General features: G+C 41.4%; 1 protein-coding gene across 1 annotated transcript in view; it reads left to right on the top strand.

The window, feature by feature from the left end:
* fhod3b (formin homology 2 domain containing 3b) overlaps positions 1–19,011 on the top strand; it is a 108,227-nt gene that overhangs the window by 70,679 nt on the left and 18,537 nt on the right. Inside the window, 9 exon segments of the mRNA XM_071205856.1 lie at positions 7,322–7,416; positions 8,475–8,586; positions 9,505–9,599; positions 10,220–10,363; positions 11,174–11,421; positions 14,002–14,064; positions 16,415–16,525; positions 17,109–17,243; positions 17,519–17,569. Of these exon segments, the coding sequence (XP_071061957.1) occupies positions 7,322–7,416; positions 8,475–8,586; positions 9,505–9,599; positions 10,220–10,363; positions 11,174–11,421; positions 14,002–14,064; positions 16,415–16,525; positions 17,109–17,243; positions 17,519–17,569 (1,054 nt within the window).

Raw genomic sequence — 19,011 nt, 5'->3', positions numbered from 1 at the left:
AATGAATATTTTAATCAGTGATCTGGTGTTAGGTTGGATGTAAAACCTGTAGGGATAATTCACCTTTAAATATTCTATATAGTTGATTTGGCATCTTTAAACTATATACAGTATGAAATGCTTGATATTAATGAACAGATACTTTATCAAATAAATAAACATTGCATGATGGGTTGAGTTTGCATGATAGTGGTTTCATTTAGCTATGTCACTACTTCTTAGATTTCTCCATTATAATGTCTAGTTTCCAAAATATCATTTTATACTGGAATATTTTTTTATCTGAATTTGGAATCACAATCTTTCTGTGTTCAACTCGGACCTAAGTTCTAAACATATTGAACAGAGCATAACTGAATTCTCTCCTTGCTGTTCTGACCATTTCTCTGAGCATTAAGTGAAACCCCAGGCACAGTTGGGTTAACAGCGTTTGGAAGCTCTTGTTGGAAACAATGTGTATTGTGTTGTCTGGCTGTGTTATAGGTCTTTTTTGTAGAAGGGGAGACCTTTACTAGGGCCCATCGTCTGGATAAACATTTCCATTCTGTCTGGGCTGTGTTTAAGAGGCTTCGTGCAAAGGCATCAATGTGTGTAGGCTGGTAGGTGTGATCATTTCCTTGTTCGAGGGATCTTAGGTAAAAGAAAATCTGAGATGGAAAACACAGGAACTGCTGACACACACGCAGACAAGCCCTGTGTGTGGTGCAAGAAGGAGATCGAATGCTTTGTCGTACCGATGGGAACCTTAACTCCTTGATTGTAATGAGATCCCATGGGAACATGAGATCACGTGCATCACCCGATCTCCTGATCTCCTGCAACTCTCAGAGCCAATCACTGCTCCTGCTTCAGCTTTGTGCAATGCCTTTCTGAAAACACTGCATTTTCACAAACCCACACACAGTACAGTCTCCGTGATGCCACTCTGGTGCTCTGAAGTTTGTGGTTAGTTTGCTTTTGTTTGTCCTGGCAGAAATGTCAATACTTACCAGTTATTGTCCTGTTGAGGAAGCTTTATATATTTTCATATTTAATTAAGTATCCTTAAGACTCATCACTTTTGGTATGACTGAAAAAAATACAACTTCATTTGGCTTTGCCTCCAGCCTGGCCTCTCCGTATTAAATAGAATAAACGTTCTAACTGACAAACACTACTCTCTATACACTTTTTATACTATCTTGAAACAAATCAACTGTCATTTTACCATCCTCTCCCCACAGGTTAATAACCACAAGTTGAAAGTATATTCATGATGACAAGACTGTTTTATATGTATCTATACAGAAAACACAAAGGCTGTTGTGAGGTGTTTGGTTAGGCTTGGTGCTGTCCTCCCCCTGTGTCAGACCCTGCAGACCCCCACAGCCCCCTTCAGATCCCCCTCACTTGTTCAAACAGCTTGCATCTGAACCTTATTCAACCCCACCTGCTTGACCTACAATCTGCCCTTCTTTTTCTTTCCATCCATCTATAGTTTTCCGTCTGAGCAACCTCACTTGCACTGGAATTACAACCCTTCATTGTTTTACTGTAACAGAATTTAGAATACAAACCAATTATATTCTAATAATGTTTCATTTGGTGTATTTCTCCATAGTTTATTTGATCATCTCTAAACTTGCCGTCTAAGAAACATAAACCATCATTTGAACAGAATATATTAATATGTTTGCCTTAATGTAGCATGCAGGCAGATACAGTGAAATCCCCGTGGGCTTCGTTTTACAGCTGATTCCTGTGAGCTGACGGTTTTTTGGGCCTGAATTCAGCACACGGCTGGCCAGAACCAGAGCCAATCACACCACTACTCTCTCAAGAGCAGTAAGAATTTACCGCAGCTCATCTTTCAGCCCGCTCTACGAGTGGGTGGATGTCTCGCAGCAGCTTTCCTCCAAAGTCTTCCCCACTTGGATGGGATGGGAAAAACTGGGCTTTCCCCAATTGTCCTAAAATGAGTTTATTGACATTCAGAACAGCAGCAGTTATAATCTATCAGCTCCATACAATTTTAAATAGAGAAGAAAATGGAGACGTGTCATATGTTTGAGCTTTTTTATTTTCCTCACAGGGTTGTAGTTCACTGGGCTCAGCAATGCAGGAGTTGATCAGGTCTGCAAAGCCAAACACTGGAAAGTCTCTCCTGACTTACTTCATGTTATTATTCCATGAGGTTTGTTTGTTTGTCTTTAGGGAATTAGTTTGAGCTTAGACCCACAGTACATTGTGTCGAATACTGGCAGACATGTATTCGGAGTGAAAATGGAAGCACCCCCCGTTGTTTTACTGTACGGGGCTCGATTTAAGTTTGGCAGTGGGCGACTGGAGTTTGACTGGCAGAGGCAGTTTGTCTGGCTCTAATGGGCTGGGTGATTAGCTGAACAACAAATGGACTGTCTGTAACCCATGCACATGTCTTATTCAGCTCATAATTGACAGTTGTAAACAGCTCTTTTTATGGTAGACTCTAAATGAGAAGCTAGCTGGAAGCCGTCATGCACTCATGATAAATGGCAAAGGAAATCTTTCAGCTGCTCGGATATATTTCAGTTATCTGTACTAATCTATGCTTTTTAATTAACATTGACTATGTGTAGCGCTAATGTGGTTGCTTCCACCAATACTAACTAACTGTAAAGGGGTCATGATATATTGTTATTTCACACGTCAGTGCTGTCTGTGTCTCCTTATGCGTTCCCAGAATCCAGTGTTGACACTAATCTTGAAATTAAAATAATTCACTATAATTAAGGTGACACAATAGAACAAGAATCTTCATAACAATTATTTTCCAGACTTTGCAGTAAACCACGTCCACATTACACGGGTACAGGGAGGCACACTTCAGACCTGAGTGCAGCCCCCTGCTAAAGCAGAGCATAATAACATAAGAGGCCCTAAATTGCACTGTATGGGATGGAGATTTGGCCCCTATCCCAACATCCTGATAAAATAAATGTTGCCCGCTGACAGACAGTTTGGCTGACCCAGTTTTGATAAATTCCCAAATGTAAATTAAACCATAGGGCCATAATTGTGAGTGGAAGGAGGGTGAACAGTTTTGTCGAGTAGACGATGGTGAGTTATTTCCTGCATCTTCTTAGATACGGTTGTTTCCTCTCTTTTTTTTAGTAGGTTGGCTCGTGTTGGTGCTGCCACCCAGACCTCAGAGTGCTTCTCACCTCGGCAGTGGTCAGGGAGCAGCCTTTCCTGCACATTCCTGCGGTTGTGGAAGATAATTGCTGTGGTTTATGAGAGGGAGAGGCCCAGAAGAAACACTTCCACCAGACCTCGGTTGCATTGGTTTTTACTTGGTCCGTCTCTTCCACACTATGGCTCCCTATCTGCAGTTTGATACCATTCAACTGTTCTCTGTTCTCCAGTCTATTTCCTTCAAGGGCAAACATAAGTTTGCCCTTGAAGGAAATAGACTGTGAGAGTGCTGTACAGACGCCAGCAGTCTCATTGAACACTTCCAAGTTTCTCTTTAGCTAAATCTTTCTTCCTTGGCTCTCTTTTCCCATAATGGCTTACATTTAAATTCTAATCACTGTGCTTTGAAGGCAGCTCATTGTCTGCCAACATCTCATTACGTGACATACATGCAAAGAGATTTAGCAATGTTATTGTTGAACTTTGTGTGAGGTATTATAGAGCTGCTCATGATTACTTGTATCGAGGCCCACATTTTTGGCCCCAGATCAGTGCTTGAAGTAGGGGGTGTCCTGTACATACTCACCACTCACATGCTCTTCTTATTAACCATCTTCCGAAGTTATTGATGACTGTTTGTTGTTAACCTTAAAAACAATTCCCACGTTCTGGACACAAGGTCCCAGCTTTTCAGAAAAAGGCTGGGAAAGTTTGCCCTAGTATAATGATTTAATCTAACTTTAAATACCTGGACTGCAACTCTCAGGTAACTTTCCATTTTCCGGAGCAGTTTCACGACTAATTTAATCAGAAGTGTGTGGAAATCAGTTCTATTTGAAGTTCACAAAGGGCGATTACTCTCAGAGTTATTAGATGTTTCCTTCAAACGGTTTCTGACCAGACTCTTAAGGTTGCAGTTTCTCATAATCAAAGGTAATTGTATTTCTTTCAAACAGTTGCAGTATCAGTTTACTTAACTGTTCACAGGGTATCATCAGCTTATGTGGTTTCTCATGCTCAAAGTTGAGTTGTACATAAATGGCAGCAAGAATAATTTCTTATAATGAACCTAAAAGAAAGGTTACTGTGTGGTTCCTGGCGAGGTTCGTCAGTCATATCGTTTCTTAAGCTTAACTAATGCTCATTGAATTAAATCCACATTTTATATAGACATTTGTTTATATTTCACAAGCTTAAGTACAAAAAATCCCGGATTCTATCGACAATATATTTTAATGACGTCTTAAAGGGCCCATGTCATGCTTTTCCGGTTATTACCCGTTCTCTTGTGTGTTATGAAGGTTTTTATGCATGTAAACGGTCTGCAGACTCAAAAACCCTCAAAGTACACCCTGTAGCGAGTAAAACTCTAACACAGAAAAGACCTGTCTATGCTGCCTCAAAACGCCTCGTTGGAGATTTCTCATTTTCCATTGTTTGCTTCCTGGGTTCTGTGACGTGTGAACACCCAAATCAACAACAAATGACCGGATTGGCCCAAATGGACCAATCCGTGGAGCACCTCTCACACCAGGATCCCTTGGCTGGTAAACGCTGGTAATAGACGAGTTGGGATTGCGGAGAAATGCTCCCCGCAGACCCATTCTCACAGCGTTATAAACCTTTTTCTTACTCAATATCAAGCCACACTTATTGATTTTACTTCGGCTGTGAGTGTTTGTGTGTGCTCAGGATGAGTTTTGCTTGTTCTCGCTGTATCGCCAACCCGGAAACCTGTCCGCTCCTCGCAGCAGCGGCGAGCAGCAACGAGCAGCAACGAACCTCGCAACGTCCCGACCAATCAGAGCATACTGGGCTCACAGGGAGGTGGGGGGTGGGGCAGAAGCTCCAACAAGCCGTTTAGGACAGAGAGTGAATACCTGGTGCCAGAGATGCTGTATGAGAAACCAATGCAATTTTGGAACATTGAACAATGTAAATCTATTCTAGTAGACCTCAACAATGGAAATATGATCAGTAGAAATGGCCATGACATGGGACCTTTAAATAACATGTGAGAAAAATCAGAGTCATTTGATTTTGTGGTTGCCTTTAGGGAACGATCAGCAAAGTCTCATCTATCAGCAGCTGAACATCCATGTTGTGTAATGACACTTTAAAATGCCTCATTAAAGCCACCTATCTTTTCTCACCCCTGTTTTCAATTGGACATTCCTCAAACCCTCACCAGATACTGTACACAGGTGCACACAGGAGATAGAAGTCATTGCTATGATGATACCGCAGGTAAACGCTACCCGTTTGAAAAGAAGCGTGTCACGCTTTACTCATTCAGCAAAGTCACAGCTGTGTGTGTCTGTGTTTAAAGAATTTCCGTGACTAGTTATTTTAGCCACTTTTCACAAAGTTAGATAATTTTTTCTACAAACCATAGGAATCATTAGAGCAGCTGTACGTCATGTCATTACTGCTGTCACTTGTCTGTCAGCAGTAGTCCCATACAAATAGGGGGGAGTCACAGGAGAGGGTGACACGCTGGCCCTCGCTGACTGAGGAGGTTAATCATGTTTTCATAAACACACTCTGATGTGGTCTGCTTTGATTCGCCATGTTGTCCAAGCCGCTGACTTGCTGTGACGCCCGGCTCTGAGCTCACAGCAGGAGAGGACTGTGAGGAATGCTCTGGCCTGACATGTTGTGAGTAATTAACCCTGATTGATAAAAGATGAACTGCCCCTGCTGCTGCAGCGCACACACACACACACACACACACACACACACACACACACACACACACACACGCGCACACACGCACGCGCGCGCACGCACACACACACACACACACACACACAGGCATGCACTCATGCATCCACCCACTCACACACTCTCACGCACCATGCACAGACATCAGCTGCACCTGGGAATTTTGGCTTATCTACCGCATATTCACAATGTTCATGCCCCTCTAGAGAAGAGGAGGGGGGAAATATATGACAGAATCTGCAGGCTCTCATCATAACCAGTCTGAAGAAACATGGCTAAAGGAGATTAGATCTTACTCTCAATAAGCCTTTTTAAGTCATGTATCTAGTTTTCGGTCAAAGATTGAACTCTGCCTGTCCATTTGTAGTTTTTTTCCAAGATTTAAACAGTTCAAAACACACGGTGTGTCAGCTGTAGCAGCCCAGCTACTCATACGTCTTGGAACTTGATTAGCACAAGCATCACCTTTTCTCACTTTTGAAAAAGAACATTACCCCCTATACAAGACCGCTTATGCCAAGAAATATTCAAACAGGCCTTCCAAAAATGTTCCATTTCGATGTGTTCACATGTTTATACTGCTATGCTTCCCGCCCCATGTCAGCCAATGTATCACCTACAGTTTCAGTGAGTTCAAGCTGAGCTCATCCTGTTGCTGTGGTCTTTTGTGTGCATGCATTAACTCTCTAAGGATGGCCACTGAGATGCTGTTAAAATAAAAAGACTCCATATTTAAAGGCAGCTTTTGTCTGTTTCACTTCTTTCCAGCAGTGTTTGACCCCCTTCCCCCATTTCCTACTTTAACAGAAGCCCTACACTGTTATGGCCCCCAATAGGGATCCCTTGGCTCTTATTATGTTCTTATTTATGTATCCTGTTATAGATGGAAGTCATGTCAGCATACAGTGAGGTACTCAACTCAAATATTTTTCCTACAGTTGTGTCTTCTGAGTGGACCCTTTTTCTTTTTTTGTCTTTTCCCAATTTGTTGGTTGGTCCAGCAACTATAGTTTAGGATGTAATCATGATGGGCAGAGGAATATTAATGTTATTGTGTGCTCGTTTATTATGACGTGACAACCACAGCAAATTCTTTAAAAAATCCACGGTTTTGTTCATATACATGACAAGGTCCTCTTTTCAAACATGAGGGATGGACTGAAATCATTATGTCAGAGTACACAGGGAGTTTTACCTTAGTGCTCTGGCCCAATAATGTCAATGTTTTGTTTATATTGCCACAAATTGAAAAGACAACCAGACAAGACTTTATCACTCAAGTTTCACATGCTTTTTGAGAAATTATTCCAGTGAGAGTAATTATCAGTGTTTTACTTTGGTTTCTACAACAAGTGTAGTCCGTTTAGTAAAAAGAAGAAAAACACAAAACAAAAATGGCAGATGATTAACCAATGCCCATCTCTCTCTCTCTGTTTCTCTCCAGCTCTCGGTCAGATTATGCTGTATGTGGACGGGATGAACGGCCTCATAACTCACAATGAAACGGTGCAGTGGCTTTACACCCTGGTGGGATCCAAGGTAACGAATATTAACATTAGACACAGTCATCTGTGCAATGATGACATAGAGACTGTCACAAACTCCTCTGTCATTGTGGTCCCCTCGGCCCTCTAGTGGCCAGATTGTGTAACGCACAGCAGATGAAGATATTAACTTCTCTCTTTCCCTCACTGTTTTCTGTTCCTACTAATTACTTTTTTTGAGTTGCTCCCGATGGCATGGCCAACGGTGTGTGAATGTGTATGAATGTTAGTTCCTAGAGTAAGGTACACTGCTCTGTATGAATATGGGTGAATGACATGTAGTATGTAAAGCGCTTTGAGGGGTCGTAAAGACTGGATAAAGCGCTATATAAGTACAGTCCATTTACCATTTTACCATTTTCCATTCCCACATAAATATTGGAATATTATTTGGCACCCTGCTTATTTTTTTTTTAATCAAACCGTGTCTTCCCATCAATTTACATGCCACATTTCCATTGGCAACAGTCATGTTGACTATGGACATGGGGGTGTTTACCAGTTGTAGTGCAGATGTGGCAGCTGTTCAGACGTATTATATTATCTCTGAAGGTGTTATCACCACTGACATGATGTTGATGGTGTTTCAGACCTACTACTCCCCTCTCTGATAGTTTTCTCTCTCCTTCAATTTTTTTGTCCAATAATTTTTTTATTTGGCTGCTGAAATATTGAACACTCTTCTTGTTTATTATAACCCCGGTCTTTATTTGATTCTGATTGTAGTCACTTTTAAGTGCGTGATATTCCTCATTATTTCAGTACAGAACAGTATGCTCCCCATGAGCTTTTAAATGTCTATTCATTCGCCCAGCGACACACATGGTTCTTATCAAACCTCTCAAGACGTTTTAGACAGGAAAAGCTTTTATTAGAAAATATGATACCATTTGATAGTTGTTGGTTCGAGCGGTTCTCAGCCTTTGTGTTGTGTTGATCCATTTATTTAAGCATGAAGTTTACAATTGAAATTCAGTAGATTCTTTCTTTAATGATTGGTTTTAGGGCCACATTGTGATATCTGTGTTAACTTAATTTGTTCTCTTTATGCAGTTTCGTCTGGTGGTAAAGACAGCCCTAAAACTGCTGCTGGTGTTTGTGGAGTACACCGAGTCTAACGCCGCCCTGCTCATAAAGGCTGTTAATGCTGTGGATGCCAAAAGAGGTACGTTTACAGAAATGCTGGGATGTTAAAGCCAATATCAGCAGACAGGGGAAACTGTCAAATGTTCTGTGGATATTACATCCAAAGAGTTGTATTTGAATGTGGTTTTTCCACCTAAGAGGACATTGTTTACATATCACTGAAACATCACATGTGCATTATGACAGCTGTTATTATCTGCTGTTCAAATTCTCAAGTAAAGTGAGATATTTCATTTATTATGTGAATAGTCTAAACGTGAAAAAGAAAATTCCCATTAAGGGCTAATATTTAAATTAATTCCACGTATCAAGTCATCCATGGTGGCTGTATTGCTGTTCAGCTGACTGCAGATCACAGTCTCCTGTTACACCGTTTTCAGATCAGTTGTCCTGTACAGCTCCAGAGCTATGCATGGAACGAGGCTTATTGAGAAAGACTGTAACTGCTGTCTGCAGCGGGGTTCAGTTACCTGCCGCTCTGAAGGCTCCACATTGTACTGGGAGAGGAGGCTGATCATTGGCTGTGCTGGAGTCAGGTATCCCTCTGTCTCAGCTCTTATCCTGTCACTTCTGCTGTTGCATAAGAAGACTGAACCTGATCCTCAGTCTCCTGATGAGATGGACTTGACTCTTGTGTCTGACACTCACAGCCGGAGATCAAATCGCCCCCGTTCTATTTTTCCTCAGAACGTTTTTATTGAGGCTATTGCAGACAATTCTGACTGTTTCTCTTTCTGGAGCCATGGGATAACAGCATTGTTTTTGTTTGGATTCCGGCTCCCTGTTGCAACTTCAAGGTTGCAACGTTTTTTATTTCTTAAAACTAGCTGATGGATTAGTTACGACTTTATTATTAATACAGGTATCTTTGTCATCAAGTCCGTCTTGAGTTTGTCTTGTGATATACAATGTGTTGCATGCCTTTTCTCTGCTGCAGGAACAAAACTGTGGTCAAACATCATGGAAATCCTGGAGGAGAAGGATGGAGTGGATACGGAGCTGCTGGTGTATGCGATGACACTCATCAATAAGGTAAGAAAACAACCTACAGTTCTTAGGTTTGGCAAGTAGCTCTATACCAATTGCTAGTAAAATGTTGTCTGCTTCTTTCCATAATTTCTTCCTTAATGGTCTCTATCTTTTAATTCCTGTTACAAATTGTGGAAAACTTGTATCTGGGTTTCTAAATGTGAAATGATCTGCTAGGCCATTCTGTCAGCTCCATTAACTCCAATACAATCTATATGTTGTGATTGCATTTGTGACAATGTGTCACCCAGATAAAAACACAAAGACTGTCAAGCTTACCAAAGTACAATCAACAGCTACAGCACCAGCAGACTAAACCTTGATTCAAAAGAACTATGGACTGTGCAGTATCATGAATATAATGAACCTGCCCAGTTGTATAGTGCACAGAGATATAGTTACACTGGAGACCAACCCAATATGAATGAAGTTTATTTGGATAGCATATCTGGCTACTGATTCCATTTAAATGTTTTCAAGGTTTGAACAAAACAAAGTAATTGTACTCCCTTTCTGTCTCTCAGCCGATCCTTCTTTATTGTTTCAATTCACTTTCACAGTTAATCCAAGATATTGCAGGGCCAAGGTTATATCTTGTAAATGTTTTATTGAATGTGTTTCAGACGCTGGCAGGACTCCCAGATCAGGACTCGTACTACGACATGGTGGACTGTCTGGAGGAGCAGGGTGTCGAAGCGGTGGCCCAAAGACACCTGAGCAGGAAGGGCACGGACCTCGACCTCGTAGAACAGTTCAACATCTACGAGGTCAGGAAGCCTAAACCGCCAAATGTTTCCATAACAACCAGCCTTAATGTAATATTAAAGATCATGTGTGTCCTGGGTCACAGGGTTGCTGTTTGATTTATTTAATTTATTTGATATCTTTGTTTTGTTTCTGTTCTGATTGTATGTAAAGCGTCTTTGAGCATTAGGAAAAGCGCCATAAAAATCCCATGTATTATTATTATTATCAGAGGTGGGAAGTAGTGGAGTACAAATACTTTGTTACTGTACTTAAGTACATTTTTCTGGTATCAATACTTTACTCCACTACTTATTTTTCTAACGACTTTTTACTTTTACTTCTTAAATTTTTAACACAAATACCTGTACTTTCTACTTCTTACATTTTCAAAACAGGTTTGTTACATTAGCTTTAACCTGCATTTGGTGGCGTGATCATTATTATTTAGAGTCATTGTGTGCCTATTCATTTGAACACGATCCGTCCGTATCCATCACTTCCTGGTCTTCTCTAAAGAAGAGGGACCAATGAGAACTTTGTCATTTTGCCGTTGTTCAGCATCGAAACATTCGTTAGCTAACAGTGACATTATTGTTCTATTAATACAAAGGGAGGTCAGTTACTTTTTAAAACAGTTGGTAGTTATGGGTACTTTTTACTTGAGTACATTTCAAAGCCCGTACTTCTTTACTTTTACTTGAGTAAAGAAGTATTTTTAAACACGAGTATCTGTACTTCTACTTGGGTAAAGGACGTGTGCACTTTTGCCATCTCTGATTATTATTATTATTATTATTTGCTCAGTTTTTTTTGTGATGCTTTCTATCCAGATCACTCTCCGCCATGAGGACGGAGACGAGGAAACCCAACTGCCTCCCAGCGTCCGCAAGGAGCGCCGGCGGGCCAGTGTCGGGGGAACCAATGAGAAGCGAGGCCTAGAGAGAAGACGCAGCCGGAGACATTCGCTCCAAAACAGCAGAGGCCACGCTTCCGCCCCAGCATCTCCCAGCAGCCCTCATACTCCCGCAAGCCGCTTCCTGCCCTTCGGTGGCCAACGTGTTGAAGACATCAGTGAAAGGTGAGGCGGGGGGGAGGACAGAGAGAAATGGAAAAGTGGAACATTTTCAAGAGAGAAATTAAATGTTATCTTTGCTTCCATTTTAGCTTGACCTAGGTCTGATCCTGGTTATAAAAGGTTCAGCCAGGAGGGTTTGTTTTGATCTTTTTATATTTAGAGATACCTGCAACTAAAATGGAATCCAAAATTCTCCCTGCTCCGTGGAGTATTACTCTGTTTCATAGGAAACAGCTTGACTGCAAGTGTTGTATTATATTTCAGCCTTGGAGAGATGTGTCTATTCTCTCTAGAGCAAAAGCAGATAATTTAATTATATAGTAATTTTAAAGAACGGCCAAGACGAGATCCTTGCTGCAAAGTGACATTTGAATTAATTTCCCCACTGTCAAAGACATTCTCCTGCCACAGATGGAAATAGGAAGCTTCTGTAAACACACGATATGAGCTATCTGCTCTCAGTCTCAAGTCATGCTTCCTTCAGTGGGAATACATTACACTCCACAATGCCATCTGTTTTATATACAACACAACTTTGTGACTACACTAACTCAGAAAAACCACATTTGGTGATTCAGGCAAATTGCGATCTTATTTAATTGTGCAGTAGCACAAGTAGCTTCAGAAAAAGTTAGTCATACAGTCCTTCTTTATGGAAGTCATGCTAACCATTCATTGCACTTTTTATTAAAGGTCACACCACGGAAAACAAAAACAAGGTGTGATTTTTAAACTAAGAATGATATGCACCCAGTTTCAATCCCCGACTGATTAATGTCTGGCCTAGTTCAACATAATTAAATCACCTATCATTAATCACGCGTTTTTAAAGTAGCACTAATATTTCTGGTAGCACTCAGGTCTTAAGGTATACTTAAATTCAGTCCAGCAGGTCATATGATACCAGACTAGCTTCTTCCAGTCTACCACAGGAAATCCTAGCCGCCTTTGAAGAGTGATTATTGTTAATAAAATCCAGACAACCAAGAGGGATCCAAAAAGCAAAGTGGCCACAGACTCGTGTTTTACGATGTATCAGCTCAAACACACAACTTATTTCTACATCTCCAACACTTGTTATTGAATGTAATACTTTTTCCTCAATTAAAATCACAGACCTTTCAAATCTAACACTTGTTGTACTAATGCTGCCATATAAAATACACTTGAATGTAGTTTTAACTGTTTGACCTTGCATGTCTAATATTCATTTTTGAGATGTTGTCTTTGACTATTGTCAAAATCCACTAACCTTCTCATACATCGTTCAATGTTTGTCTCTCTTCTTCTACTTCTAATGTTTTTTGACAAGCATGTTTTTAAGTGTTTGTCGTTTCTGTGTGTTGTCTTGCCCGGGCTTTTCCTCTACTCTGTGTTTTCATATTGTCTCTGTCCAAATTCTCTCCCCTCTCGCCTTACCTCCTTTCAACCCTCGACCCCTCCTCTCACTACAGAGAAGAGGATGAGGAAGAAGAGGAGGAGGAGGAGGAAGGAGAGGAGGAGGAGGAAGGAGAGGAGGAGGATGAGGAGGAGGACGAGGAAGAGGCAGATGATGAAAGTCATCCAGTCACTGAGTCCTCTAGACAGGGCCCTCACAGGTATTTTAGGTCAAGCTTGATTTCCCATTTCCCTCATATAGTATCTCCCAGCCATTTGTAAGTATTGTCCTCCCTCTCTCTTGTATTTTGTCATCCTAGTGCAACTCCGGCTGTAGCAGACACTCCTTACATGTGTTTGAACTTAAAGTGTATGACCAACATCCTCCCTAAAGCCAGTGACCAACCAGGGCAGAGAGAATGTCTCAGCAGGACGTCCTCTCCCGTGTCCATCGCTCCTAAAAAGAGGAGCGTTAGTCCCCGGCCACCTGACTGTGTCTCCCGTAGAGTGCCAGTCTCAGCACAGCCTCAGTGTCAATCGGTCCCAGCCTCAGCCCCCTTTCCTCCCCCTCCCCCCCGATCTCTTCCTCCGTCCCCTGACTTGAACCAGAGCCAGGTGTCTGTCGGGACCGAGGAGAGTGAGAAGGGCCAGGACAGAGAGAGGCGCTGCAGGTTAGAGGGCAGGAGCCACAGTTCATCTGCTTGTTTTTTACCGTTACCCCTTTAAAACTTGGTCCTCCCCATCACCGATGTCTGTGTCCCTCACTGTATCAATCAAATCAAAGCATTAAGGAATTTAAAGTATTATGAGTCACAGACACTTTCTCTTAGTAATGCATGTTTTTGCAGAGCGCAATAGAAACGTGATAGTCTGGACATAGCAAAGCGTATCCCTGATGCATCCAAGCACAAATGATTCTTTTTTTTCAGTGCAGTGGACAATAATAAGTGATTCAGTTAAAAAAGTATTGATTTCTTTTTAATAAACACTTTTTGTTTAGCCTTCTAAATGACACAATGAATCAGTAAGACTAACGGAGATATTGTGTTCTTGCCCCTGTCAAGTTTGTTGTTGTGTTGTCTTCCAGCACACTTACCTTCTACTGCTGTCTCACTATGTTGCTTTTCTGACTAACATTTAACTGTTTGATCCTTGGAGTGTCTCCCCTGACTGCTACTTTCCTCTTTTTCTCACTTCCATCTCCAGTCTGAGAGATACAAACACCTTTCCTACATCTTACACAACCAGAAAGCCTACCTGGGCTGAAAGGTAAGGCCAGATGTAAACAGGTCAAGATTAAAAGAGCAGGGACCAGATATAAAATGTTTTTGTTGTGATTTACATTAAAGGGGAAGTACACTGAACAAAAATATAAATGCAACACTTTTGTTTTTGCTTCCATTTTTCATGAGAGGAACTCAAAGATCTAAAACATTTTCTATATACACAAAATAACCATTTCTCTCAAATATTGTTCACAAATCTGAACAAATCTGTGATAGTGAGCACTTCTCCTTTGCCGAGATAATCCATCCCACCTCACAGGTGTGGCATATCAAGATGCTGATTAGACAGCATGATTATTGCACAGGTGTGCCTTAGGCTGGCCACAATAAAAGGCCACTCTAAAATGTTCAGTTTTATCACACGGCACAATGCCACAGATGTCGCAAGTTTTGAGGGAGCGTGCAATTGGCATGCTGACAGCAGGAATGTCCACCAGAGCTGTTGCCCGTGAATTGAATGTTCATTTCTCTACCATAAGCCGTCTCCAAAGGCGTTTCAGAAAATTTGGCAGTACATCCAACCGGCCTCACAACCGCAGACCACGTGTAACCACACCAGCCCAGGACCTCCACATCCAGCATGTTCACCTCCAAGATCGTCTGAGACCAGCCACTCGGACAGCTGCTGCAACAATCGGTTTGCATAACCAAAGAATTTCTGCACAAACTGTCAGAAACCGTCTCAGGGAAGCTCATCTGCATGCTCGTCGTCTTCATCGGGGTCTCGACCTGACTCCGGTTCGTCGTCGTAACGTGAACGGTTTTCTGATGTCAATGTTGTGAATCGAGTGGCCCATGGTGGTGGTGGGGTTATGGTATGGGCAGGCGTATGTTATGGATGACGAACACAGGTGCATTTTATTGATGGCATTGTGAATGCACAGAGATACCGTGACGAGATCCTGAGGCCCATTGTTGTGCCATTCATCCACGACCACCACCTCATGTTGCAGCATGATAATGCACGGCCCCATGTTGCAAGGATCTGTACACAATTCCTGGAGGCTGAAAACATCCCAGTTCTTGCATGGCCAGCATACTCACCGGACATGTCACCCATTGAGCATGTTTGGGATGCTCTGGATCGGCGTATACGACAGCGTGTTCCAGTTCCTGCCAATATCCAGCAACTTCGCACAGCCATTGAAGAGGAGTGGACCAACATTCCACAGGCTACAATCAACAACCTGATCAACTCTATGCGAAGGAGATGTGTTGCACTGCGTGAGGCAAATGGTGCTCACACCAGATACTGACTGGTTTTCGGACCCCCCCCAGACCCCCCCAATAAAGCAAAACTGCACGTTTCAGAGTGGCCTTTTATTGTGGCCAGCCTAAGGCACACCTGTGCAATAATCATGCTGTCTAATCAGCATCTTGATATGCCACACCGGTGAGGTGGGATGGATTATCTCGGCAAAGGAGAAGTGCTCACTATCACAGATTTTTTCAGATTTGTGAACAATATTTGAGAGAAATGGTTATTTTGTGTATATAGAAAATGTTTTAGATCTTTGAGTTCATCTCATGAAAAATGGGAGCAAAAACAAAAGTGTTGCATTTATATTTTTGTTCAGTGTAGTATAATTATCTTCAGTGCTTGTGCACATACATGTTGGTATCTGGAGTGCCTACCAACCCACTAACTGTGAGATGTGTCAACCCAGACAGTTGTTTAGGCTGCCTAGGAAAGAAAACATGGGAAACAACAAGCCATCCAGATTTCCCCCCAAGGCTTGAGAACATCCTTTAGAGACAGAAACAGTTTTTTAAACATTAAAGTATGTGAACATGTTCTAGTAGAAACTCAAAACACTAGTAAGAACTTAACAATGAGCATCATGTGTTCACTTTATTCGTTTCAGTCTGTCTGAAAGCCGAGTTGAACACTAGTGTGTTTTCAATTATTGATTATGTCATCTTTGTTAGCTATTTTTATTTGTTGTGCAACTGTTCTAGGACTGAATGTGCAGTTCACTCCGATCCTATTCAACACAACAAGAATAAGGCCTCGGAGAAAAGAGTGGGTTTAGTGAAAAGATGCATTTATAAAAGATAGTCTGCATACACAGACATGGATGAGCAGTACACCTGCAGATACCATTCAGGCTTTTATGACACAGCTTTCCTCACAGGAAAGCTATTCAGATCACATGGGAGAGGTGCTTAAGAGCTCTCAACACAGTCATATCTCAGTGTAAACTATTCAGCAGTATGACATTGGAATTCACATCACATCACAGGTTCCTCAAATGTTGTCCATCCTTCTCTGTCTTTCAGTCAAAAATGTCTTATGAGAGAACAAGGCATTTATTTCAACCTTCCTTTCACAGGATCAGTGCCAATGGCAGTCCATACCCTGGCAGGCACCCCCCTCCCACGTCACCCAGCCAGCGCCTCACCAGTTCAGCTGCCTCCACACCAGACTCCAAATCAGTTGACAGGTTGGCATCTGAACTTTTCCACAGCCAACACAGAATACTGCGTTGGCTGATTATTGTAGCCCACCCAATCTGTAAAGCTCCCATTTGAACTAATTTGAAAATACCTAAATCAGGGGTGTCCAAACTGCGGCCGTCGGACCATTTTGAATCGGCCCTCATCAAATTCAAAATGAAACGTGTGCTTGTCTAATAGTGTACTTCTTACTGTAAATATAAATGTAAAATATATTACACAGTAGTATTTGTGTGTTAAATATCTTAGTTGATAAGAAAAAAAGCCCAATGACTTATAACAAGCTTGAAATAGACCCTTCCTATTTCTCCTTATTATAATCAATCTGAGGCTTCTGTTTTAAGGGATGATCTGCCAACACTCACAAGCATCATTGACCTACATTTGATTGATTTTGCTGACTTATAACTGAACTTATGAGGCAATAAACCTCGAGTGAGCGGCCCAGCCCTCCGTATATTTGTATGTATGTGGCCCTCGGTGAAAAAAGTTTGGACATCCCTGACCTAAATCAAAACTCAAACCAATCACTTATTGTTTGCTGATGTTACCACGTCCTTTTTCCTTTAGACCTGCGTTAGGGGGCTTGCTAACGTCTTCATATAGACAGCATCAGGAATCTCTGGCTGCGGAAAGAGAGCGAAGACGTTTGGAAAGAGAAGAGCGACTGCAGAGAATCGAAAGAGAAGAGAGGAACCGCTGCAAGTTAGTCTCCATAGTTACCATGCAGCTCTACAGCCAATAAATGTTGGAACAAATCATCATGAAAAATGCACAAAGTCTTTTAAATGCTTGGCTGCCATTTTTTGTGAGGATCATTGGAAATACTAAATCAAGGCACAGGCATTTGTTGTTTTGTCCTACCTTTTTATGATTTACTTTCCATCATTTTCAGTAGAGCAATTGAAATAATGTATTCATGCACACAGTGAATATCTAAATACCTAAATCCTTGCTCCGTGTCTGTGTTTCTTCCTCAGTAAAGATTATGTAGAGAAGAGGGAAGAAGCAAGACACGCCAGAGAGGAGAGGTGAGTTTCTGCAGTTCATGGGTTCACATGGATCACATAGTAAGGCTGCACTTGTGAAGGTAGATAAAACAGATCAAGAGGCTCGTAAATGCTTTGCGATCCTATTTTAAAATTGACAGCAGATGGAAAGCTTCGGGCTTATTTATAGGTGTCAGAGCCCCTTAAGGCCTACTCACTATTAAGACGTCCCGAAGTTATCTGGACAAGTGTGTAATTGGGGTTTGGCATGGATGTGCTCCAGTTATCTCCCTCTGACCATGTCTGAGTGTGAGTGTGAGCGCTATATGATTTATAGCTCATTCTTATGCCCTTACCTTTTTCAACCCTGTAAAGAATGTGAGATCATTTAACACCAGGCAAAGATGTTGGACAGCACTTTGGCAACGGAGGATCTCCTTTTTAATAATTTGACTCCCTGAGTCATCAATTACATGTTTCATAATAATCTTTGGAGTGTGTGAATAAGAGAGGAATGAGACAAATATATGTCAAAAGCACACATATAGGCTATAACTCTTTGAAACCTGAATTCATTTTTCATCACACATGCACATATCTTTAAAGCGTTATCTTTACAGAGGATTTTTCAGGGCAATTTATCAATGTATTTAAATTCCTGTTACAGAATGGGCATGGTATACATTTTTTTTTCCACCCCTAAAAGATATGTTCAGAGATTTTAACTTTTAGAATAAAGCTTTATTGCAGTTCAATCTCTAAATGTTATATATTTGTATTTGTACGTTATATGGACAATGCAATTTACCATAGTTTCAATAAAGTTCAATTTTGTCCCTATTTGGTCCATTACAACTAATAATACATGGTTATTAAAATACTGTACAGCCTTCAGTATCATAAAACCACAATACACCCCAAATATAAAAAGTACAATACAACACACAATATAACCATCCACTTAAAGGTGGGGTAGGTCATTTTGGAGAAACCAGTTAGAGTGCGCTAGAATTTGAAAATATACAGCCGGAAAAGATCTGCCACTTCCTTACAGAGCCCCTCCTCCAACACACACGAACGCGCACATGACCAATGAGGGCACGAGATAAGTTTGTGCACAGATGGAAGGCTGACAGGCAGGTAGGCCATCCAGTTATTTTAGCCGGCCCGGCTAAAATGATTGGTCGTGCTTTTTAGAGTACTACGGCTTCCACAGATGACATTTTTTGATGTATTTTTTGTCAAAGCACTTAAGATATTCATTGCTATCGGGATGTTAAGAGCATTCCATGTAATATAACAAAAAGTGTATCTCGAGCCGGTTTCTCAAACGTACCTACCCCACCTTTAAGTTATTTGTTACAATTAGCGAAAAATGTGTACGTTTGCATGTATGTTTCTATCAGACTATACCAACGCTATTAAATGGCTGAGGTGAAAGCTGTTACAACCAAAGGGCATGCATCTAAACGAAGACGTCTGAA

Source organism: Pseudochaenichthys georgianus, chromosome 16 (genome assembly GCF_902827115.2).
Source record: "Pseudochaenichthys georgianus chromosome 16, fPseGeo1.2, whole genome shotgun sequence".
NCBI lineage: Eukaryota > Metazoa > Chordata > Actinopteri > Perciformes > Channichthyidae > Pseudochaenichthys > Pseudochaenichthys georgianus.
Note: the sequence above shows the minus strand (reverse complement) of the source record. Positions and strands in the feature narration are given on the sequence as shown.